Consider the following 25,988-nt stretch of genomic DNA (forward strand, 5'->3'; position numbering starts at 1 on the left):
TCAATTGCACACCTTGCAATACAGGCAAGAACCCCTTCTTGGACTGATCCATACTGAACTTCTTCAATATCTTGTCAAGGTATGTACTCTATGAAAGACCAATGAGGCGTCTTGATCTATCTCTATAGATCTTGATGCCTAATATATAAGCAGCTTCTCCAAGGTCCTTCATTGAAAAACACTTATTCAAATAGGCCTTTATACTTTCCAAGAATTCTATATCATTTCCCATCAATAGTATGTCATCCACATATAATATGAGAAATGGTACAGAGCTCCCACTCACTTTCTTGTAAACACAGGCTTCTCCATAAGTCTGTGTAAACCCAAACGCTTTGATCATCTCATCAAAGCGAATGTTCCAACTCCGAGATGCTTGCACCAGCCCATAAATTGAGCGCTGGAGCTTGCATACTTTGTTAGCATTTTTAGGATCGACAAAACCTTCCGGCTGCATCATATACAACTCTTCCTTAAGGAAGCCATTAAGGAATGCCGTTTTGACATCCATCTGCCATATCTCATAATCATAGTATGCGGCAATTGCTAACATGATTCGGACGGACTTCAGCTTCGCTACGGGTGAGAAAGTCTCATCGTAGTCAACCCCTTGAACTTGTCGATAATCCTTAGCGACAAGTCGAGCTTTGTAGATGGTCACATTACCATCTGCGTCCGTCTTCTTCTTAAAGATCCATTTGTTTTCTATGGCTCGCCGCTCATCGGGCAAGTCAGTCAAAGTCCATACTTTGTTTTCATACATGGATCCTATCTCGGATTTCATGGCTTCTAGCCATTTGTCGGAATCCGGGCCCGCCATCGCTTCTTCATAGTTCGAAGGTTCACCGTTGTCTAACAACATGATTTCCAGGACAGGGTTGCCGTACCACTCTGGTGTGGAACGTGTCCTTGTGGACCTATGAAGTTCAGTAACTTGATCCGAAGCTTCATGATCATCATCATTAACTTCCTCCCCAGTCGGTGTAGGCACCACAGGAACATTTTCCCGCGCTGCGCTACTTTCCGGTTCGGAAGGGGTGACTATCACCTCATCAAGTTCCACTTTCCTCCCACTCAATTCTTTCGAGAGAAACTCCTTCTCCAGAAAGGACTCGTTCTTGGCAACGAAGATCTTGCCTTCGGATCTGAGGTAGAAGGTACCCAATAGTTTCCTTAGGGTATCCTATGAAGACGCATTTTTCCGATTTGGGTTCGAGCTTTTCAGGTTGAAGTTTCTTGACATAAGCATCGCATCCCCAAACTTTTAGAAACGACAGCTTAGGTTTCTTCCCAAACCATAATTCATACGGTGTCGTCTCAACGGATTTCGACGGAGCCCTATTTAAAGTGAATGCGGCAGTCTCTAAAGCATAGCCCCAAAATGAGAGCGGTAAATCGGTAAGAGACATCATAGATCACACCATATCCAATAGAGTGCGATTACGACGTTCGGACACACCGTTTCTCTGAGGTGTTCCAAGCGGCGTGAGTTGTGAAACTATTCCACATTTCCTTAAGTGTACCAAATTCGTGACTTAAATATTCTCCACCACGATCTGATCGTAAGAATTTTATTTTTCTGTCACGTTGATTCTCAACTTCACTCTGAAATTCCTTGAACTTTTCAAAGGTTTCAGACTTCTGTTTCATTAGGTAGACATACCCATATCTACTTAAATCATCAGTGAGAGTGAGAACATAACGATATCCTCCGCGAGCCTCAACACTCATTGGACCACACACATCGGTATGTATGATTTCCAATAAGTTGGTTGCTCGCTCCATTGTTCCGGAGAATGGAGTCTTGGTCATCTTACCCATGAGGCATGGTTCGCACGTGTCAAATGATTCGTAATCAAGAGACTCCAAAAGTCCATCTGCATGGAGCTTCTTCATGCGCTTGACACCAATGTGACCAAGGCGGCAGTGCCACAAGTATGTGGGACTATCGTTATCAACTTTACATCTTTTGGTATTCACACTATGAACATGTGTAACATCACGTTCGAGATTCATCAAAAATAAACCATTGACCAGCGGGGCATGACCATAAAACATATCTCTCAAATAAATAGAACAACCATTATTCTCGGATTTAAATGAGTAGCCATCTCGAATTAAACGAGATCCAGATACAATGTTCATGCTCAAAGCTGGCACTAAATAACAATTATTGAGGTTTAAAACTAATCCCGTGGGTAGATGCAGAGGTAGCGTGCCGACGGCGATCACATCGACCTTGGAACCATTCCCGACGCGCATCGTCACCTCGTCCTTCGCCAGTCTCCGTTTATTCCGTAGTTCCTGTTTTGAGTTACAAATATGAGCAACCGCACCGGTATCAAATACCCAGGAGCTACTACGAGTACTGGTAAGGTACACATCAATTACATGTATATCACATATACCTTTGGTGTTGCCGGCCTTCTTCTTGTCCGCTAAGTATTTGGGGCAGTTCCGCTTCCAGTGACCACTTCCCTTGCAATAAAAGCACTCAGTTTCAGGCTTGGGTCCATTCTTCGACTTCTTCCCAGTAACTAGTTTACCGGGCGCGGCAACTCCCTTGCCGTCCTTCTTGAAGTTCTTCTTACCCTTGCCCTTCTTGAACTTAGTGGTTTTATTCACCATCAACACTTGATGTTCTTTTCTGATTTCTACCTCAGCTGATATCAGCATTGAATATACCTCAGGAATGGTCTTTTCCATCCCCTGCATATTGAAGTTCATCACAAAGCTCTTGTAGCTTGGTGGAAGCGACTGGAGGATTCTGTCAACGACCGCGTCATCCGGGAGATTAACTCCCAGCTGAGACAAGCGGTTGTGCAACCCAGACATTCTGAGTATGTGCTCACTAACAGAACTGTTCTCCTCCATTTTACAGCTGAAGAACTTGTCGGAGACATCATATCTCTCGACCCGGGCATGAGCTTGAAAAACCAGTTTCAGCTCCTCGAACATCTCATATGCTCCATGTTTCTCAAAACTCTTTTGGAGACCCGGTTCTAAGCTGTAAAGCATGCCGCACTGAACGAGGGAGTAATCATCAGCACGCTGCTGCCAAGCGTTCATAACGTCTTGGTTCTCAGGGATTGGTGCTTCACCTAGCGGTGCTTCTAAGACATAATCTTTCTTGGCTGCTATGAGGATGATCCTCAGGTTCCGGACCCAGTCCGTATAGTTGCTGCCATCATCTTTCAGCTTGGTTTTCTCTAGGAACGCGTTGAAATTGAGGACAACGTGGGCCATTTGATCTACAATACATAGTGTAAAGATTTTAGACTAAGTTCATGATAATTAAGTTCATCTAATCAAATTTTAATGAACTCCCACTCAAATAGACATCCCTCTCGTCATCTAAGTGAAACATGATCCGAGTTTAACTAGGCCGTGTCCGATCATCACGTGAGACGGACTAGTCAAGATTGGTGAACATCTCCATGTTGATCGTATCTTCTATACGACTCATGCTCGACCTTTCGGTCCTCCGTGTTCCGAGGCCATGTCTGTACATGCTAGGCTCGTCAAGTCAACCTAAGTGTATTGCGTGTGTTCCGAGGCCATGTCTGTACATGCTAGGCTCGTCAACACCCGTTGTATTCGAACGTTAGAATCTATCACACCCGATCATCACGTGGTGCTTCGAAATAACGAACCTTCGCAACGGTGCACAGTTAGGGTGAACACTTTCTTGAAATTATTATAAGGGATCATCTTACTTACTACCGTCGTTCTAAGCAAATAAGATGCAAAAACATGATAAACATCACAAGCAATCAAATAGTGACATGATATGGCCAATATCATTATGCTCCTTTGATCTCCATCTTCGGGGCACCATGATCATCTTCGTCACCGGCATGACACCATGATCTCCATCATCATGATCTCCATCATTGTGTCTTCATGAAGTCGTCACGCCAACGATTACTTCTACTTCTATGGCTAACGCGTTTAGCAACAAAGTAAAGTAAATTACATGACGTTATTCAATGACACGCAGGTCATGCAAAATAATAAAGACAACTCCTATGGCTCCTGCCGGTTGTCATACTCATCGACATGCAAGTCGTGATTCCTATTACAAGAATATGATCAATCTCATACATCACATATATCACTCATCACATCTTCTGGCCATATCACATCACATAGCACTTGCTGCAAAAACAAGTTAGACGTCCTCTAATTGTTGTTGCAAGTTTTTACGTGGTTTGTAGGTTTCTAGCAAGAACGATTTCTTACCTACGTATGACCACAACGTGATTTGCCAATTTCTATTTACCCTTCATAAGGACCCTTTTCATCGAATCCGTTCCGACTAAAGTAGGAGAGACAGACACCCGCTAGCCACCTTATGCAACTAGTGCATGTCAATCGGTGGAACCTGTCTCACGTAAGCGTACGTGTAAGGTCAGTCCGGGCCGCTTCATCCTACAATACCGCCGAAACAAGAAAAGACTAGTAGCGGCAATAAGAATTGGCAAACTCAACGCCCACAACTGCTTTGTGTTCTACTCGTGCATAGTAACTACGCATAGGCCTGGCTCATGATGCCACTATTGGGAATCGTAGCATAATTTAAAATTTTCCTACGCTCACCAAGATGCATCTATGGAGTCGACTAGCAACGAGGGGAAGGGAGTGCATCTACATACCCTTGTAGATCACGAGCGGAAGCGTTCCAATGAACGTGGATGACGGAGTCGTACTCGCCGTGATCCAAATCACCGATGACCGAGTGCCGAACGGACGGCACCTCCGCGTTCAACACACGTACGGTGCAGCGACGTCTCCTCCTTCTTGATCCAGCAAGGGGGAAGGAGAGGTTGATGGAGATCCAGCAGCACGACGGCGTGGTGGTGGATGTAGCGGTTCTCCGGCAGGGCTTCGCCGAGCTTCTGCGAGAGAGAGAGAGGTGTTGCAGGGGAGGAGGGAGGCGCCCAAGGCTGTAGTGTGCTGCCCTCCCCCCCCCCTTTATATAGGCCCCTGGGGGGTGCGCCAGCCCTGGGAGATGGGATCTCCAAGGGGGGGCGGCGGCCAAGGGGGAAAGGGGTTGCCTTGCCCCCCAAGGCAAGGGGAACTCCCCCTAGGGTTCCCAACCCTAGGCGCATGGGGGGAGGCCCAAGGGGGGGCGCCCCAGCCCACTAAGGGCTGGTTCCCTTCCACTTTCAGCCCACGGGGCCCTCCGGGATAGGTGGCCCCACCCGGTGGACCCCCGGGACCCTTCCGGTGGTCCCGGTACAATACCGGTAACCCCCGAAACTTTCCCGGTGGCCGAAACTGGACTTCCTATATATAATTCTTCACCTCCGGACCATTCCGGAACCTCTCGTGACGTCCGAGATCTCATCCGGGACTCCGAACAACTTTCGGGTTTCCGCATACACATATCTCTACAACCCTAGCGTCACCGAACCTTAAGTGTGTAGACCCTACGGGTTCGGGAGACATGCAGACATGACCGAGACGCCTCTCCGGTCAATAACCAACAGCAGGATCTGGATACCCATGTTGGCTCCCACATGTTCCACGATGATATCATCGGATGAACCACGGTGTCGAGGATTCAATCAATCCCGTATGCAATTCCCTTTGTCAATCGGTATGTTACTTGCCCGAGATTCGATCGTTGGTATCCCAATACCTTGTTCAATCTCATTACTGGCAAGTCTCTTTACTCGTACCGCAATGCATGATCGCGTGACTAACGCCTTAGTCACATTGAGCTCATTATGATGATGCATTACCGAGTGGGCCCAGAGATACCTCTCCGTCACACGGAGTGACAAATCCCAGTCTCGATCCGTGCCAACCCAACAGACACTTTCGGAGATACCCGTAGTGCACCTTTATAGTCAGCCAGTTACGTTGTGACGTTTGGCACACCCAAAGCACTCCTACGGTATCCGGGAGTTGCACGATCTCATGGTCTAAGGAAAAGATACTTGACATTGGAAAAGCTCTAGCAAACGAAACTACACGATCTTTTATGCTATGCTTAGGATTGGGTCTTGTCCATCACATCATTCTCCTAATGATGTGATCCCGTTATCAATGACATCCAATGTCCATAGTCAGGAAACCATGACTATCTGTTGATCAACGAGCTAGTCAACTAGAGGCTTACTAGGGACACGTTGTAGTCTATGTATTCACACATGTATTACGATTTCCGGACAATACAATTATAGCATGAACAATAGACAATTACCATGAACAAAGAAATATAATAATAACCTTTTATTATTGCCTCTAGGGCATATTTCCAACACTCGACCCAATAATAGACGGGTTCCACCTCACTCGAGTCCTTATGGACGGAGGCAGCAGTCTAAATCTGCTTTACCAGGGCACAGTGCGCAAGATGGGCACCGATCATTCGCCGATCAAACCCACTAAAGTCACTTTCAGAGGCATTATACCAGGTGTGGAAGCTAGCTGTACAGGCTCCATCGCCCTTGAGGTAGTCTTTGGATCACCAGAAAATTACCGTACCGAAGAGTTAATCTTCGAAATCGTCCCTTTCCGCGGTGATTATCAGGCATTGCTCGGACGAACCGCGTTCGCTCGATTCAACGCGGTGCCACATTACGCCTACCGTAAGCTCAAGATGCCCGGTCCACGCGGCGTCATCACGGTTAATGGCAAGGCCGAACCTTCCCTCGGCACCAGCAAATACACCACTGCCTTAGCAGCAGAAGCAACGAGTAGCACCTTGCAGCCGAACCTCGAGTCGACGTCCAGGCTCCCGGACACCGTCAAGGGACTACGAACTACTTCACGGAAGTATAGCCCGGCTCGTCCAGAGCTCAATTAAACACTCCGGCGAAGGCCAGGACAGGCCGCATTCAGCGGCACAACCGCTCTCCGGCACGCAAATATTTCTTACATTTCCTTCACAGGTTCACCTTCGCGCCAACCAGGACGGGCTATACGGAGGCAGCTTGAACGCGCAAGGGAATCCTTAGACATTCCCCGCAATGACCATCCGGCTATATTACGGATCCGCACTCAGCCTCTCCCCCCTGGTCTCAGTAGGTTCCGCAATCATATTCCTTTTTTTATCACATTACTTGTACCCATACGCATAGACGTACTATTCAAATACAACATGTGGATTTATATGACGTTTACCTGCTGTTATTTCCTATTGAAATTCTTTTGTCAAGTGGCATCCGTGCACAACGATATGCCTTAAAATATGCCAAGGGCTTCGTTTTACCCATAACACGGCAATAAAGTCCGAACACCTTCATGGAAGTTCGGCACCTCGAACCTATAGCATTATATGCATCAGCTCCGAATCATGTCTTGGGTCAATAGTTGGGTTTGCCCGGCTCCCATGTTTTGGTACCTTACGTTCCGCTATATCGGCTAAGGTAGCACTGGGAGAACTACTGCGATTGTGTCCCGGTTCTTCCGGACGAGCACCTCAGTAGAGAAAACCGAAAACTGACTGTCATGATACGGCGAGAGCTGGTCAGCTGTTCGAGAGGTCACAAAATCTTTAAGGATTTCTCCGGCATAATGCCATAACCAATGCAGCGTGCGATGGATCGGTTTTTCCCCCAATGAGGTGCTTATAGAGCCCCTAGTACGGTCTTCCGAACACCAGGGGCTGCCTACCATACTAAAGCTCCTATGGCTAAGTGAGAGTGATAAAGCCCTATAGTCCGATTGCCTGGTTCGTTGTGCTGAGCACCTCCTTCGAAGGACCCAAAACTGGGATAAAGAGTGCTCAGGTTTATCCCGAACACCCCCGTACTTCTTACGTGGGGGCAGAAGCCAACGACTGGCCAACTCTCTGGTTTAACATATAAAACGGTCGCACAGGAGGGTAAACTTTTATATAACAGGCAACAAATAAATGACCTTGTTCAAACATTACAAAGGACAACATGATTGGCATTCATGGAAATATAATGTCCTTGGTGCATAGCTCCGCTGCAAGGTAGGATCCTTTCAGGACACTCTCATAATATAATTCAGGCTTGCGGTGCTCCTTTCCCTCTGGCGGCCCTTCGGTCATCAGCTTCTCAGCATCCATCTTCCCCCAGTGCACCTTTGCGCGGGCGAAGGCCATCCGCGCACCTTCTATACAGACCGACCGCTTGATGACGTCAAGTCGAGGGCAAGCGCTTACAAGCTGCTTCACGAGCCCGAAGTAGTTGCTTGGAATCAGCTCGGCAGGCCATAGCCGGATAACCAAATCTTTCATGGCTAGTTCCGCCGCCTTATGTAGTTCGATCAGCTGTTTCAGTTGATCGGCAAAAGGCACTGGATAAATCGGTGCCAAATACTGCGACCAGAAGAGCTTATCTGCAGTGTTCCTTTCTTCGGCTCGGTAGAATTGGGCGGCATCTGATATGCTGCGGGGTAGCTCGGCAAATACCCCTGAGAAATCCGGATTCAAAATTAGAAACATAGTTTTCCCCTCAAATACTTGCTTTACATGGAAAAAGCCTTACCCGCCGTGATCTTTCTCGCCTCTTGGATCCCCTGCAGGGCGCTTTGGGTTTCCCCCCGGGCATTGCTCGTGGCCTTGCGCCTGGGTGAGTTCGGATTCTTTCTCCGTTAAACTTTGCTCCAAGGTCTCGCACTTCCTCACGGCCTCTTGCAGCTCCTGCTCAGCTTTAATAACCCTGGCCTCGTGCTTCTCACGAAGAGCCTGCTCTGTGGCTGCCTTTTTGTCGGTCTCGGCCACAGCCTTCTTAAGGGCTTCGACTTCGGTCACAATCCCTAGTGCAAATCATGAAGCTTAGTTCATACTGAAAATTCATTCGCAATAAACGTGAACAAGACTTGTGCATACCTTGTTTATCTCTCAACTGCATTTTCAATTGGCCAAGTTCTTCTTTGGCCCGCTCCAGACTTTGATTCAGCCCGGAGGTCTCCGCAGTATGAGAAGTAGCAGCCGCTACAGACGCCTGCTTATAACAGAAGAGAAATAGATGTCATTCAATGAGTCTTCCTGCGAACATAAATTCGATCCTCTGTCCGGTTCTTTCTTTCACCGAACAGTGTATCAGGGGCTACTAGCTATACTATGACACTCTTCGAAAACTCATAAAACATACCTCAAAGCCTTTTATAAGGCTGATACAGGCTTCGTTCAGTCCACTCTCAGCCGACTGAATCTTCTCAATCACCGCACCCATAAGGGCACGGTGTTCATCAACGATGGAGGCGCTCTTCAGCGCCACCAACAATGCATCCGACACCTCTGGTTGAACAGAGGTTGCCGATGGAACAGGCACGCCCCCTCCAGCAGAGGGAGGCTGCCTGCTTGATTCTGGAGCCGTATAGATCTCCGGAACCGCATCCGGCTGGGAGCCGAACTCAGGATGGCCCCCGCCGTCAGCCCCCATGGGAATCTTCTCACCCATGTGTCCGGCCCCTGAGGTTTGACCTCCAGGCGCCGCCTTCACGGTCTTTTCCTCTCCTCCTTGGCCGGGGTCCTTCTGGGACGAAACCTCGGTGTTATGCACCTGTTTGGGGGAAGGGGCCTTTGGGGGCGTCCCGCTCTCCATAGCATCTAAGCTCAGCGAATCCTCTGATGAGGATTGTTTGGTACGGGACCTCGCCGGACTACAAAAAAATATGGCTTAGGTTAAAATACTATTCCATGATGAGTCTGGACGCCTAAAAACGTACTCGGATTTTATACTTACGAGTTCACTAGGGGCTGGGCCCTGGGATCCCATGCCGGGCCGCTGTCGGCGGCGGCGTTGGACTCCTCCGGAAGAGGAACCTTTCCCCTTTTGGGCAGCTCGGCCTCCAAGTGTACGGAGGCCGTCCTCTTCTTTCTTCCCCCCGCAGGGGATTCATCTTCCTCCTCCTCCTCGTCCTCTTCGGAGGTGGAATGGGCATCAGAGCCTTCGGATATTGTGTCCGAAGTGCCGCGGCGACGAAGGCCGCCCCGGGTCTTTTTGGCCTCCTTCTCGGCCGTCTTCTTCGGCACCTTGTAAGGCGCTGGGACCAGCATCTTCGTCAGAAGTGGGACGGCCGGTTCTTCGAGCAGTGGGGCCGGACAATGGATCCGCTCCGCCTTCTTCGTCCAGCCCTGGGAGAGTTGCATAAAACACGTTAAGCGCTTCATTTGGGTTACGCGGATAGAAAAGTTTGATAACTCACCGAACTTGCAGGGCGGGACAGTTGGTACCCACGGTCCTCGGCGGAGTCCGGCCACGATTAGTTGGACTTGAAAAGCACCTTCCAGATGTCCTTGTGTGAAGAGCCGAAGAGCTCTTGCAGGGTTTGGTGCCTGGCCGGATCGAATTCCCATAGATTGCAAGTCCGGTGCTGACAAGGCAGGATTCGGCGAACTAGCATCACCTGGACCACATTGACAAGTTCAATGTTCTTGTCTCCCATATCTTTAACGCGCGTCTGGAGCACCGACAGTTCGTCGGACGAGGACCAGTCCAGGCCTTTCTTGACCCAGGATGTAAGCCGCGGGGGGGCACCGGATCGGAACTCGGGAGAGGCGGCCCATTCCGTGCCGCGCGGCTCAGTGATATAAAACCACTGCTGTTGCCACTCCTTGACAGAATCATTAAAGGTTCCCGTTGGCCATATGACGTTGGGCATCTTGCTCACCATGGCGCCCCCGCACTCGGCGTGCTCGCCGCCCACCACCTTGGGCTTCACATTAAAAATCTTTAGCCATAAACCGAAGTGCGGTGAAATGCGGAGAAAAGCCTCGCACACGACAATGAAAGTCGAGATGTTGAGGAAGGAATTAGGGGACAGATCGTGAAGATCGACCCCATAATAATACATGATGCCGCGAACGAACTGGTGGAGGGGAAACCCTAGCCCGCGGACAAAGTGAGGGAGGAATACAACCCTCTCGTGGGGTTCCGGAGTAGGGACGATCTGTCCCGCCGTCGGGAGACGGTGGCTGATTTTCTTGGCCAGGTACCCGGCCTCCCGAAGCTTTTTGATATCCTTCTCTCGGACGGTAGAGGCCATCCATTTGCCTCCTGCTCCGTATCCGGACATCTTCGGAAGACCTTTTGTGGGTAGAGAAGATGAACGCTTGGGCGCTGGAGCTTGAGCGGAAGGGAATGAATCAGGAAGTAGAAAGCGTGGGTGCGAAAGGGAGTCCTTATCCCCTTATAAAGGCAGCAGGGATTCTGCGCCTCCCCACTTGCCTGGTAAAACCTCTTATTCCCCAAGCGCCGTAATTGATGGCGCGGTTGGGTTACCCACACCCGTATTGATGAGAATCCCGTGATAAGGGGACACGATCTCTGCTTCGACAAGACGTGCCAAGAAAACCGCCTCGCAATATGTGCAGCGGCTGGTTGTGGAAAACGGTTTGAATAATGACCGGGCCATGGTGTGATGTCATGCTGCAAAATGCGTGAGCAGATTAGATTTGTGGAAATATTATTCTCTCTACGGTGGTATGTGGAATTTGTTTTGCAGAGCTGGACACTATCCTTGTGTTCAAAATCTTCTATAAGTATTCGGAGGAGGAACCCGCCTTGCAATGCCGAAGACAATCTGCACGCCAGACTCATCGTCATTGAAGCCTGGTTCAGGGGCTACTGAGGGAGTCCGGGATTAGGGGGTCCTCGGACAGCCGGGCTATATCCTTCTGCCGGACTGTTGGACCATAAAGATACAAGACTCAAGACTTCGTCCCGTGTCCGGATGGGACTCTCCTTGGCGTGGAAGGCAAGCTTGGCGATGCGGATATGTAGATCTCCTCCCTTGTAACCGACTCTATGTAACCCTAGCCCCCTCCGGTGTCTATATAAACCGGAGGGTTTAGTCCGTAGGACAACAACAATCATACCATAGGCTAGCTTCTAGGGTTTAGCCTCTACGATCTCGTGGTAGATCAACTCTTGTAATACTCATATCATCAAGATCAATCAAGCATGAAGTAGGGTATTACTTCCATCGAGAGGGCCCGAACCTGGGTAAACATTGTGTCCCCCGCCTCCTGTTACCATCCGCCTTAGACGCACAGTTCGGGACCCCCTACCCGAGATCCGCCGGTTTTGACGCCGACAGTTGCACTCGATGCCGCGTTCAGAGACAAGGAAACCAAGGAGCTGGCCGGCTGGGACTCCGAAGACGCACTTCTCTGGGTTGAGCTTGATTTGAGCAGATTATCAAAGGTCTCCTTGAGATCCTCCAGGAGGGTGCCGCGCTTCTCCATCTTCACTACAATATCATCTACATAGACGTGGGCATTTCTGCCGAGTTGCTTGAGGAGGCACTTCTGCATGCAACGCTGAAAAGTGACGTCAGCATTTCTCAAACCAAATGTCATGGTCAGGTAGCAGAAGGCTCTGAATGGTGTGATGAAGGCGGTTTTCAACCAATCGGCCGGGTTTAGCTTGATCTGGTGGTAGCCTAAATAGGCATCAAGGAAGGACATCAGCTCGCATCTGGCTGTGGAGTCGATCACTTGATCTATTCGAGGCAGAGCAAACGGATCTTTAGGGCATGCTTTGTTGAGGCTGGTGTAGTCGATACACATGCGCCACTTGTTGTTCTTTTTCAACACGAGGACCGGATTGGCTAGCCAATCCGGGTAGAACACTTCCATGATGAAGCCGGCAGCCGGGCTATCTCTTCACCAACAATTCTTCTCTTCTCTTCTGACAGGCGGCGGAGGGGTTGCTTGACCAGCTTTGCATCCGGCCTGACATGTAGCTTGTTCTCGGCGAAACCCGTCAGAACACACGGCATGTCTTTGGGAGACCATGCAAAGATGTCCCAATTCTCACGGAGAAAATCGACGAGCTCGCTTTCGTATTTGCTGTCAAGGTTGGCCCCTATGATAGCATGCCTCTCCGGGTGCTCCGGGTCCAAGGGGGTCTTCTTGGTTTCTTTTGTCGGCTGGAAGGAGCCCCGAGCCTCCGACTCCTGGGGGTTGGGCGACATGTCCGGCTGCTTGCAGGCCATGGCCACCACCCGGTCAAGGAGACGTTTTTCTTCGGCGATAACGAGGGACTCGGCCAGCCGACTGCTGGCGGCAGCACAGGCGACCGACTTTTGGTAGTCGCCAGAGATGACGATGATGCCCTTGGGACCCAGTATCTTCATCTTGAGGTAGGCGTAGTGAGGTACCGCCGTGAACTTGGCGAGTGCTGGTCGGCCCAAGAGCGTGTGGTAGGAGCTCTCTAGGTCGACCACCTCGAACCAGATCAGCTCGCGGCGGAAGTGATCCTTGTCACCGAACAGGACGTCTATCTTGATCTTGCGGATTGGAGAGCAGGAAAGGCCGGGTAAAATGCCGTGGAAGACTGTCCGACTGGGCTGGAGCTGTTTCTCTTTGATGCACAGTTTCTCCATGGCGTCGCGGTAGAGGATGTTGATGCTGCTACCGCCGTCTATCAGGATCCGGGAAAAGCGGCAGGCCCGCCTCTCGGTTGAGAAGGTTGAGTCCAAGACCATGGCATAGGTACCCGGCGATGGCATCACGGCCGGGTGGTCAGCACGACTCCAGCTGATGGGCCTCTCGCACAAGTGCATGAATTCTAGGGCTTCTGAGGCAACAGCGTTCACCTCCCGATGTTGCCGACGCCGACTGTGCCTGTCGTCGGCGATGCTAGTGAAGACAACATAGGCTCCGTGCTCTTCGGGGAACTCATCTTGGACGGCACCGACTGGACGGGCCGCCGGCTACTGGGGAGGCGGAGCCGGCGGGCCGGCAGTCCTTCGCCCTTGGCAATCCTAGTGAGCCAGTGAAACTTCCGGGTGGTGTGATTGGACGGTTTCGCGCCGCTGTGGAACTTGCAGGAAGCATCAAGGGTCTGTTCAAAGGAGAAGGCGGGCAACCACGCCGGCTTTCCGCCCTTCTGACGCTTGGGGCCGGGTTGCCCCTCTGGCTGCTGATCTTCAATTGTTGCTACTTGCCAGCTAGTGGAAGCCGGCTGCGGGCCTTCCGCTTGTTGCCGTTCGACTGTTGGCGTCGACTGGAGTCACCAGCCGGCGTCTAAGGAGCCGGAGGGAGCACTTTTCCGGACGCGTCCACCCGGAGCTCCGACTTCATGGAGGAGTCGGCAGTGGCGTACTTGTCTGCTATGATCAGCAGCTCGTCGAGTGTGGCCGGTTCGTCGTAGAGGAGTCGGTGCTTCAGTAAGGTGCCCTCCCGCACCCAGCAGTGAAGTACTCTATGGCTTGCACTTCATGCACTCCTTCACAAGAGTTGCGCAGTTCGGCCCACCGCGTCAAGTAGTCACGGGTGGACTCAGTCGGGCCTTGGACGCACAGGGAGAGCTGGCGAGGCTTGGGCGGCCGCCTGTAGGTGCTCATGAAGTTGCGGATGAAGACATCGGCGAAGTCCAGCCAGCTGTTGACGCTGTAGGGCTTGAGGCTGTTCAGCCACGTCCGGACCGTGCCCTAGAGCATGAGCGGAACATACTTCACGGCAACGCGCTTGTTGTCGTTTGCTATGTTGACAGCTGTGGATTAGTCGACCAACCAGTCCTCCGGCTTCACGGAGCCGTTATACTTGGGAGTGTCTCGAGGGAGTGATAACCCTTTGGGGAAAGGCTCGTCGCGAATACGGGGGCCAAAGCAGGCCGGGACGATTGCATCTTCTTCTTCCATCGCCAAGGATCGAGCCAGTCGGTCGATCCGATGGCGGGCGTCATTTTCTCTGACTCCTTCGCGGGGGCCAAGCTGGGCTCCGAGAGTTGGGTGCTCAACAGGCGGCGGGGAAGCGCGCCTCTCCCTACGCGGGGGAGGCGATCGATCGCCCCGTCGTTCCACTGCTCGTGGGCGGCCATCTTGGTCGCGCTCAATCGTGATGTGTGTGCGGCTGCGGCTAGCAGCCGGCTCTTGGTCTCATCGGTCGCGGGCGCCGCCTGTCGGCGACCGGGAGGTCGCCCCATGCTCACGACGAGGGGGAGGGTTCTCAGCTTGCACGCCGGGTTCCATCACGCGGCGGCCGACTTCTTGCTACGCGGTGGCCCCGTCGAGGAGATGTTGGAGGCGCGCCGTCATGCATCGATGCTCGTCGCCCTCCAGGTGGTCTAGTTCGTCTGCCGCTGCCTGGGCAGCGCGCAAGTTCTCCATCGGGCTGGCGTAGACCGGGCGGTCGGCCCCCAGCATGCTGGCGACTGCCGCGCCACGTTGCCGAATAGTGCCCACTCGGCTAGGCTCGCCAGCAGCCGGCGTGCCGCAGACGGCACGGTCGATCTCACGCTGGTAGGCTGCGTTGAGGCGTCTCATAGCCGCCAGCTTGTTGGCGCTGTCGAGGAGCGAGACGCGGAACGCTTCCAGCGTCGCTCCGTCGGTGTTTTTCGCCACGGGTGCGGACAAGCCCCACATTGCCACCTGCAGCGGGTCGTGGGCAACCCCGTCGGAGGCTCCACTATGGCTAATGACCAGCACCTCCATGACGGTGATGGCGTTTGCGTCGCTAATCGCAGGAGGGAGCGGGTTGTCGATGATCACCACGTTGACGGGGAAGGCATCGGGGGACGCCACGTCGAAGTCGACCTCGCTGGCGATGTGGAGCTTGCCAAGGAGGTCGACGAGGCAGCTCTCGGAGCTGGCTGCTCCCGCGTCGGGTGCGGGCTCATCGGCGAGGCGGATCCCGCCGATGAGATCAGCGAGACAGCTTGCGGCGCAAGCGGCTTCCGCGCCGCGTAGTGTGTCGACGCAGATGCCATCGGGCGTGCCGGGCTGGCTGCGCTTGCCAGGAAGGAAGAGGGTTCCCGTCCAGAACGTGTCTTCGGACGACGGTGCACCATGCCCCACGGTGGGCACCAAATGTCGGGGATGTGTAGCGACATATGCCAGGGGGTGGCTAATCATGGAGAGGGACAAGAGTACGTCGCCGGGCTCTAGAAGCGGGAGTGAGCGAGACCGAATACGCCTGTGAATCTTACCCAGGTTCGGGGCTCTCTGTGGAGATAACACCCCTAGTCCTGCTCTGCGGGGTCTCCGCATGATGACTATGTCAATAGAGTAGCTACAAGATTGCTCCTTGAGCTGTTCGGCTAGAGGAGGAAGAAGGGCAAGGCTAGCTCTACTCCTCTCTCTATATATTTGTGTATGATCTCTAGGGTTCTGAACCCCTTGCATGGGGAAGCATGGAGGGTTTATATAGGCCTACCCCCCAGGGGTACAATGGTAATCCGCCCGGGTGTAGGACCCGGCCGTCAGCGTCTTCGGGCGACGGCTTCTTCGCCGGCTGCTGGGGCCCGCCTCTTGGTGGGTCCCGCCAACTGTTGTGTACTCGGCCAATAGGCCGGGCCCGCCGCTTACGGGTCTTGCTGGTCGCTTTATACTGTAGCCTTGCTACTAATGATGGAGGCTTTGTCAGGGGGAGCGTGGCTACAGTCCCGCCGCCTGGCGGGCGCTCACTGTAGCCACACCCCATCTCATCTGGTTAATGGAACACAGACTTTGAGGGGAGGGAGGGCCGCCTGCTAAGAGCCGGCCAGCCCTTGTCGCCGCCTTCTGGTGGCTCACGGACAGGTAGGGCCCACCGCCTGCGGGCCGTACCGACTGCCCATCATGGGTGCGTGGCTCCCTATGTCGTGGTGAGCCCGTACTGTAGCCACGCTCAGCCCTAGATTCGGGGGTGGCAGGCCGCACTGTAGCCACGCCCCGTCCCGTCGTGGTTATGTGGGTGCAAACTTTGAGGGCACGAGGGGCCGCCTGCCAGGAGTAGGCTCCCTCGTGGCCGCCTTCTGATGTCTTACCGTCTTCTAGCAGCCGGCCTCCTAGACCAGCCGGCCCAAGAAGCCGGCCGTTCGTCCGGGAGGTGTGAGGGGCGCAGCTAGCCCCGATGTCTTGAAATACCATAGGGGGCGATGAGGCTACCCGTGGTTATTTACTCCGACAACAACTCTGCGTCTAGAGCGCTGGTCCTTAGGGGCACATGCATGAAGACCTCCTAGTTGTTATTTACAAGGTTAGGTCGGCTCCGATATGAGAGTGGGGACATCAGAGCGTTGGCGGCTTGTTCTGGCGGTGACAACGGTAGTTTGACAGTCCAAAGATCTTGAGTATTTTTTATTATGTTTGGTGTGTTTTGTACTTTCGATGAACCTTTATAATAGATATGAGTTCTTTTCGCATAAAAATCATACATATATGATTTGTTTTGCTCGGAGAGTAAATGTTCTCTTTGTTCTTATTTCAGGCAGAAGTTATTTCAAGTGCACTGGCGGAGCTAGGCAAGATGTGTGTGTGCGGGGGGGGGGGGGGGGGGGGGGGGGGGGTGGGGGGAGTGGGGCAAAACAAAAGACTATATATTTCTTAACCTAACTTCCCTTAAAAAAATCCCATGAAGTTTTGCCAAGCATGTGGTCATGGCCCCTGCAGTAACCAACACCGTGTTGGTATATAAGGCAAGTCAGTGAGTAATTCCAGTAAATATTTCATGATTAAAACAGGAACTAACATGCACATATCAAAATATTAGATGTACTAAACAACATGAACGTCATCGTCTAACATGAAACAACAGCCATAGTAAGAGATTGGATCATATCACGACGTGCGGACTAATCATTTGTAGATGCCTCCGTTGCTGCTGGTACGATGTTGCTGATGACTTGATGCAGACGATGTTGGAGACGTCAATGAGTAGCACCGCCTGACTTGGAAGGAAGACGATCTGTGATGGCGGATGATGAGCGCTCGCACAAAGCGCTTCTCAAATTTCGCCAAGTTTCTTTACCACGGTACAGATGCAGATGCTCATATATATGCACATACACTCGCTCCTATGAGTACCTTCGAGAGAAGGAGCCGGCACATCATCTTGAGATTGACGAAGTCGCCACAACACCTTTGTAGTCAATGTGAACGTCTCCTCTCATTGAATGCACATCGCCGAAAGAACCGAAATAAATCCGTGAAAATGCAAGGACTCATGTCAAGTCTAGGACTTGAACCCTGATAGGTTGGAGATACCAATGTCCTCCTAACCATCAAATCACATGTTAGTTGACGTCATTGTTCAAGTGTTTAAAACCCACGTGTTTCCAAATATCCCTTTCTTTTGGTCGTCCACATTGGAATTATGAACACGTGACAACTCCTAAAAATAAATTTTCATTTGGGAAACAGGAAAAGAAGATGAGAACTAAAATGGCAACTATTATGTTCATTGGAGAAAAGAACTTATGAGACGAGAAAAGAAAATGCCGATTGAAAGGTGCAACATTACTTACTTGGATAGAGACATGGAGCTTGGGACGCCCTCCTGTTTCCGGACATTCGTGGCATGTTGGATATAATATGACCCTTGACCTGAGTAATAAAGGTGTCATATTCAATCACAATAACAACGAAATTTGTTTTATTTATTTATTTATTTTGAGCACAATACAATTGCATATGCCTATAGATAATCATGTACTCTCACTTTTTTTATAAATGCACGCACGCACTGTACTCGTATGAGTATCTAAAATTCGCTAGTAGTCGACGGGAACCCGTGGAACGAACATGCTGAAAAGACTAACATAAATTCATAAAAAATGTAAGCACCACGAGGACTTGAACATGGTCCACGAAAAGAATCTAACCATTTCAAATTGACAACGACTTTCGTCGTTACTAATTTTATGGCAACATGCGGAGAAGCCAGGTGAGCTCTGCAAAAATAGGAATGTCAGGCTCAGATGTGCCCTAGTACCTCTACTCCACTCTACTCTACTCCCCCAGTTCGTTAAATTATTACAACTCGTATTTTCACGGGGCATAAAATACGTACGTAAATGCGGCGGGGCCGTCAGACTTTCTCTTAACTAGCCTGTCTCTCCTGCTTATGAAGCAAGCGAAATTAATTTCTGATCCCCTCGCAGGTTGCAGGCTTTCTCTTCCCGTCTTCCGCCGCCGTGAACTCGCCAGGCCTGCCTCTGCCCTGCTGGGTGCACTGCAGAGGTTGCCCAAGCTTTGATGGACCTCTTTCCACTGCTCCACCCACAGCCTGCCTGGATCAGTGGAGCTGCCTAGCGCGACCGATTGACCGATGGACGATCCATCCGGCGACCGCCCGGCCGAGGCCTCGTACTAGGCAGTCTCCACGCCGCGGTCGTCCACAGCTGCAGCTTCACGGGAGATGCACCCATGGCCATGGGCCCGTGACGCAGGTGCGCTCGGCCTGGCCTCGGCGCGGCGCCCCGCCGAACCATGCATGGAGATCTCTCTCCGCTAGTCTCCACGACTCTGCGTGAGCGGTCGAGGAGCTCGTGGCGAGGTCACGTACGTACGCGCGCGCTCGGTCGGCCGGGTAGGACATTTTGAAGGCATACATGCATGTCTCCTGTCCTATAACTCCATGTCACGGTGCAGCGCAGGGAACCGCGCACAGGACGGACACGAATCCTGGATCCTACACGCAACGCGACGTGGGCGGGATAAAGGGAGGTACGTACTACGCGGATCGCTAGATCCGAATCCGATCGAATAAAGCGTACGTGGAGAAAAAGCAAAGCAGCTCTAGGCTTTAGTACGGCATTTCTTCTTCCTTTTCCAGGATCAAGTCAGTAGCCAGTGTACTCCCGTTCTCGTTCTGTACAACCATAATCCATCTAATTTAGTTCGGTTTTGCTCACTGTTACTTGAGTACAATTCCCCTATTTCTTCATGAGATAGCTTCTTGCAAAAAAATAGTACGGTGAACATTTTTAGAATTTCTCATACAGAATTTTTTTGTAAAATCTATTTTTTTAGCTTTTTTTAGAGAAAACTTTCGATCTATTTATCTTTAATCATGATAGTACAACAAAGATCAAAAATAATAAAAGTTACATCCAGATTTGTAGATCACCTAGCGACGAGTAGAAAGCATTGAAGCGAGCCGAAGTCGCGCAACCGACATTGCTCCTCCCACGTCGGAGCCGGAGAAAACTTGTTGTAGTAGACAGTCGGGAAGTCGTCATGCTAAGGCCACGTATGACCAGCGTAGCAGAACAACAACCCCCGCCGATGAAGAGTAGTGTAGATCCAACCTAAAGACATACGAACGTAGACGAACTACGACCTGATCCGAGCAAATCCACCAAATATGCGCACCGACGATGATAAATGCGTAATATTTAGCTGACCGATGCAATACGGGTGTTATTATGATCTGTGGTGAAAGTCAGCACAATCATACAAGCAAGAGCTCTATCCCCCGGGAAAAAAATTATACAAGCAAGATCTATGAATTGAGAAGTTTCTCGTGTTGCTTACCAACGGGGATAGGATGACAGATCTAAAAGTTGTCTAAAAGAAGCCTATTCTACTATTCTTGGCATTGTTTTGAGCCCAGTGATTAGTCAAAAAGGCGACCCCGGAAAGTTAACAAGATCCAAGCTGGTACTAGTTAAGTTATATTAGAACCTTGGGATCAATCATAGTGCGTTGATGTAAAGCCCAATGCCCCTAGCAGCAAGCTAGCTAGCTGTATGTATGGGCAATGCAATCCAAAAAGCTCAAGAATCACATGGCAGGATGAGTCAAGGGGGGTCGGTTAATCATTTGTTAACCTTTATCCACCATCAGTGGGAAACCATACCACATTATCAGGGAGTATCTATCAGGCTTGCAAAAGGCTTGAGCCAGGGACAGCACAACCAACAAAAAGGTGGTGAGCTACTCCGCCGCCTCTTTACTTCTTTACATTTTCCCTTTGCCAACTTTTGCAATGGCGCCTAGCTAGCTGCACCGGCCCGTGGAGGCTAGCGGCGAGCACGCTAGCTGCTAGCAGCATGTATGTATCCATGCATGCATGCGTTGGAGCGAGGGGCAAGATGGGACGCCTCATTGTCAAACCACAGTGGCGGGTGTGTGTGTGGGCACTGTAACCTAAACCAAAACACTTTGGGGTAGCGTATCTTCTCTCTTTTAAAACGTTGGTGTGGACTTTGTCCATTGTCTCGATCTTGTTGATTGTTCTTTCTTTTGGTTTGGTCGTCTGGTGTCGTTTGAACTTTGAGGCTGCATGCAGAGAGCCAGAGACGTTGCGCATGGATGGAAGCAAGAGGAAGGCGACGAAGGCAGGTGGGCAGCCCCGAGGAGGGAGCACAAAGGAAATAACAGAGGATTAACAAGTAGCCAGCAGGCTGATCGATCGGCAGATGGTTGACAGTCTTCGTGATACCTAGAAGGATGTCTCTGTGTCTGTCCCATGATGGCCGTTTTGTTTAGTCCGAATGGCCTCTCCGGGTACACCACACACTGCATAACTTGGGATGTGCGTTCCCCTTGTTTGGAGGCAATGACTTTTGCAAACCACACCTAAATTAGTAGGCAAATATAGAATATGTTTTGTCTGGGCTGTTGGGTTCTTCGGGGCAAAAGGTGGCATGGCAAAGGTTGCTTAGAATTAACCCTTTTGATTAAGTATGACAAACGCATGTGAGCTAGACCCAGGCGAGCCAAAAAGAAATGGTAGAGATCCTAATCCTTTTCTGCCTAGTGCTGGTTTAGCGTAGTTTTTCTCTCGGTAAAGTAGCCTGGTTTAACATGTCCTTCTTCCATCATCGGTGTCCACTGTCCAGTACTTGCTTAGTCTAGTGCTGCATGGAGTGACTTTAACTTGTGGACAACAAGAATGAAAACACCTGGCAAACAATCTGATCTCCGTTTATCAGAACAAAAAGCGGCAAATGTACCAGGTTCAACTGATACTGAGAGTATCGATCAGCGATAAAATCCAGCAAGAGATCTTCCCACGGAGACGGGGTGAGGGTGACCACACCCGCCAGTCGCCAGAGCGCATAGCATATCGCACGGTACATGAGCAGTACCCACGGTCGAAAAGCCGGAGGCGGAGGCACGAAGCCAAGCAGGAAGCTGCATGCATGAGCATGAGCATGGCATTCCACGACACGACAGGGGCAAAGGCATCGGTCACGTCGTGCCACGCGCGCCATGGACCATCCATGCATGCATGGCGGTGCGCCTTCTTCTTTTCCACGGCGCCTTTCGTTTCGCCTTGGCCTGGTCCAGGAGAAATTCTCAAGGTGAAGGGTATCGGATGCCGCCGAAAGATAGGTGCCAAGGGAGTTGATGCATGTCGACGTCTCTGATTGCAACATTGCCTTCTGTTGCCGGTGGTACCATGCCATGCATTATAGGGCCCTATGATTTATTCCTTCTTACTCTTTTCTTCGATGTTGCTTGCGTGCGTCAAGCACGAAGCTTCAGTGCCTTTGGAAGAAAAGAAAATCGGTGAAGGTAGCAAATGGTGCCGGAATATATAGTTGTGTGTGTGTGTGTGTGTGCGCCCCGGGCCGGAAGGCTGATCACCGAACAAGTAGGTGTTGCGCAAATGGGTTTTGTTTTCACAATAGCTACATGTCAATCGCCTAACTTTCGAATATTGGGTCAGTCGATTTTGGTTGAATGAAGAAACAAGCACGGGGAGGAAGAAACTCGTCGTAGGGGAAGAAGAAGGTCACTGGGCAGGCTACCCAAGTATCTATCTTAGGGTTTCGGGTGGGGTGGTGGTAGACGGCAGCGGTGGGGGCGGTGGTGTGGCGGCGCCAGAGAAAAGCTCGTCGCGGGGGGGGGGGGGGGGGGGGTGTTAAAGGGATGGCCGGGGGCGGCGGAAGCACAGCAGTGGGAGGCTGTTGAGGGGAGGGCGGGCTGGCGCGGGTGGCGGAGGACGGCGGCTAGGCCGGTGGTACGTGGGACGGTTACAGGGAAGAAGATGAACAGTAGATCGGGCTGGAGGTTGAAGAAATCAATCTGCCCGTTCATTTCGAATCTGACGGTTGAAACAGATCGACTGACCTAAATCAAATATTCAGTCAACTTACCTCTAGCCAATCCCTTTTGTTTTCGTGCAACTCAACTGCGCATTGGTGCAGTATGCTACAACTCAGCAACTCCAAGTGAAGATTAAAACTTGAATGCTTGTAGGCTGGGTCAGTCTTAGTTGATTAGTTGTGTGTAGTGTTGGGTGTTGCAGTTGGTAACAAACTAGTAGTATTTCTTTTCAACAAAAAACAAGTAATTATTTTGGAAACAAACTGATTTCTATTTATTACTTTTTTTAGCAAATTTCTTTTATTACTGTTTTAGGGGTATTTCTTTTATTACTTAAACAACGCAGTCCAGCGAAAACGCACAAGCACATGTTCCTGGGCCAGTGCATCAACCTTTTTCTATTCTTTTTATTTTTGGGAAAAATTCTTTCATAATTTATTTAAAAAATCACTAACGAGTTTTCTAATGGTAAATTATACTGTGGAGAATAAAAAATGTCCACTTATGTGCGCATAAATGTCCATACATATGAATTGTTGGTGTGTCTTCGAAAAAAGTTCATGTATACATAAAATATTACACACATATGTAAAAATTTCATGACCCCTCAATTTTTTTAAAAAGGTTAATGTATACATAAAATATTACACACATATTTAAAAAGTTCATGACCCCTCAAAAAAATTAAAAGTTCATGTACTTTAAAATTTTCTTATATATGAATTTAATGTTTTTTGCATATTTAAAAAATGTTCACACATACAAAAAATTGTATTCATACAGTAGGAAAATATGTAAATTTTTCAACGTTAATGGAATTTAAGAAATTTATTGCGTTTTATAAAAATTCCTACAAAATCATGTATTTTCAAAATGGAAAATATAAAATCTAATGGTCCGCTCCTAAAGGTAAATTAATATTTTATCAAATCAGCTAGGTTTCGGTCTTTAGCTGTTTTTTCCCTTGAATTGAGGACCATGGCCGAATTCCATTCATTAAGAAACTGACGATAGTGATCAAACCACAATGGATTTGATCGAGGCATACATAAACCATCACATTCCAACTCAAGTTTAACTATCTCCAGCCTAATATAACAGGATACTTCTCATACATCATGCCCCATAGGCAAAAACATAAGCTCAACGTGTAAAACAAACAATCAGATATCTAAGATACTATCACGTCCTTAGAGAAGCAAAGAAACTAAGAAATTGCGCTTCATCTGGCAGGAATAAGCATCAGATCCCAGTGAAAACGCTATTCGCACAAAAAAACAGGATCTCCGTCAAAACGCAGCTCCTGTTAGATCAGAAAACAATATCTTGCTAGAGCCATCCCTTTGAGCGACAGTTAATATAGGACAGAGGGGAAACTATTTTTCCACCTGCAACAAGTCAACACCATCAACATCCACCCTTTTCTTCTGTTGTGGAACTTACCTTTTTTAGATAATGTAGACCTCAGCTACAACCTGCATCTGTTTTGTGATACACTTGCCAATAGATTTTCTTTTTATTAGGGTATATGCAATAGGGAAACCTATTCCACGCGTAGTTCACTACGAAGCGACCTAGCGCATACCCCCTTCGTGCACGTGGTCCTAGGGTGGCCCATTCCTGGTTCTTCCCCATACTAGTTTTGGGAAAGTTCTAGAACCTTCCCTGAACCGGTTTTTTCTTTTTCCATTGTTTTTAATTTCAATTTTTTTCTTTCTATTACTTTTTAAATTTTCCCTTTTTCTTTCTCTTTTCTCTTTTCTTTTCTTTTCTATTTTTATGATTTTCTTTTTCATCTTGCAAACTTCTTTTCAAATTTGTGAACACTTTTTGAAATCATGAACTTTTTTCGAATTCACAAACATATTGTTGAAATCGTCAACATTTTTTTTGCGAAACGATGAATTTTTTTAGATTGAGAAAATTTTATGAAAACGCAATACTTTTTATTTTTTCCAAACTTTTTTTTTTATAATTGTGAATTTTTTGAATCAGTGAACATTTTTTTTCAATTAGCAATTCTTTTTTTTTTTGAATAGGTGAACATGTTTTGGAATTCAAGAATACTTATTCAATACATGAACATTTATTCAAAGCATGAAAGTTTTTTTCAATCCACAAACATTTTACGAATTCAGGAACATTTTTGATAAATTCATTAAAAATTGTAACTTGGAACTTTTTTAAAAATCCTAACTATTTTAAAGCAGATAAAATAAAAACAAAAAAGCAAAAGAAAAACGAAATTCAAAATCAGGGGGGAGTTCTGACCCGCTCATGGGCGAGCACAATAGGGCGCACAGGAGGGGAGGACGTGCGTGCTGGCTTGTTATCAAGATGGTAGGATGTCTCACCATAAGCATCAGACAGTACCATGCCGTCCCAATACCGTGCCCTTAAAAAATGAAATGGAGAAGAAAAGGGGGAGCACTCTGGATTCGATCCCAACCTCCCAGCTCTCCGGCATGATAGGCAGTGCTGCTAGCTAGTGAGCTACCGACGGATTCATGGAAAATGGGTGCGACCTACCTAACGGAAAAAGAGCCCGTTTTCCATTGGGTTTTTTGGGTTTTTTGTTTGCTTTGCTTACTAACTGGTTTTTCTTTGTTCGTTTCTCCATTGTTATTGGTTTTTTCTTTTCTTTGTTTTTCTTAAGTTTCCTTTATTTCTTTTCACATTTCTCATTGTTTTCTTTCTTTCTTTTTCCTTTCATTTGCTTCAGTTTTCTTTATTTATTTGTTTTCAGTCACTTTTTCTTTTCTTTCCATTTTTCTTCCTTTTTTTTTGTTTCGTTCTTGTTTCTTCGTTGTTTTTCATCTGGTTTTCTTTTTGTTTGCCCTCTATTTTAAATTCTTTCCATATACATTTTTGGTATATATTTAATACATGATTAAAAAATTAAATACAAGATTAATATTTTTCAAATACATGGTCAACATTGTTTTAAAAAAATTCAAAGACTTCATTAATATATTTTTAATACATACATGGTCAACAATTTTTCTGTACACATTCAACATTTTTCAAATGCCTGGTCAATAGTTTTGAACCATGTGTTCAAAAAAAATTCAAATGCTTGATTAATATTTTTATATACATTATCGAATCTTTTCATCACTTATTTAATACATATTCAACATTTTTTCTATACACATATAACATTTTTCAAACGAGAAGAAGGGCAAATCCTATTTGGCGCTGCAGGCTCTCGTTATAGGCAAATTTACAAACAGGCGCCTGCAGCGCCCCGCGCTGGGCGGGCCCGTTACTATGTATGTTCATTTGCAAAATAT

At 48.9% G+C, this 25,988-nt stretch overlaps 1 protein-coding gene across 1 annotated transcript; it reads right to left on the reverse strand.

Annotated features, from left to right (window-relative positions):
* Nucleotides 1–8,917: 8,917 nt before the first annotated feature.
* Nucleotides 8,918–13,419, reverse strand: LOC109762775 (uncharacterized). Its single transcript, XM_020321646.1, has 2 exons — nucleotides 12,887–13,419; nucleotides 8,918–8,927 (listed from the first exon to the last, which is right to left on the reverse strand). Exons 1-2 carry the CDS (start codon nucleotides 13,417–13,419, stop codon nucleotides 8,918–8,920), a joined length of 543 nt encoding a protein of 180 aa, XP_020177235.1.
* Between the last annotated feature and the right edge of the window lie 12,569 nt (nucleotides 13,420–25,988).

Source organism: Aegilops tauschii, chromosome 5 (assembly GCF_002575655.3).
Source record: "Aegilops tauschii subsp. strangulata cultivar AL8/78 chromosome 5, Aet v6.0, whole genome shotgun sequence".
Classification (NCBI taxonomy): Eukaryota; Viridiplantae; Streptophyta; class Magnoliopsida; order Poales; family Poaceae; genus Aegilops; species Aegilops tauschii.

Coding starts and splice junctions, on each gene's coding strand:
- LOC109762775 (XM_020321646.1), bottom strand. CDS start 13,419: ATGGTCTTGGACTCAACCTTCTCAACCGAGAGGCGGGCCTGCCGCTTT.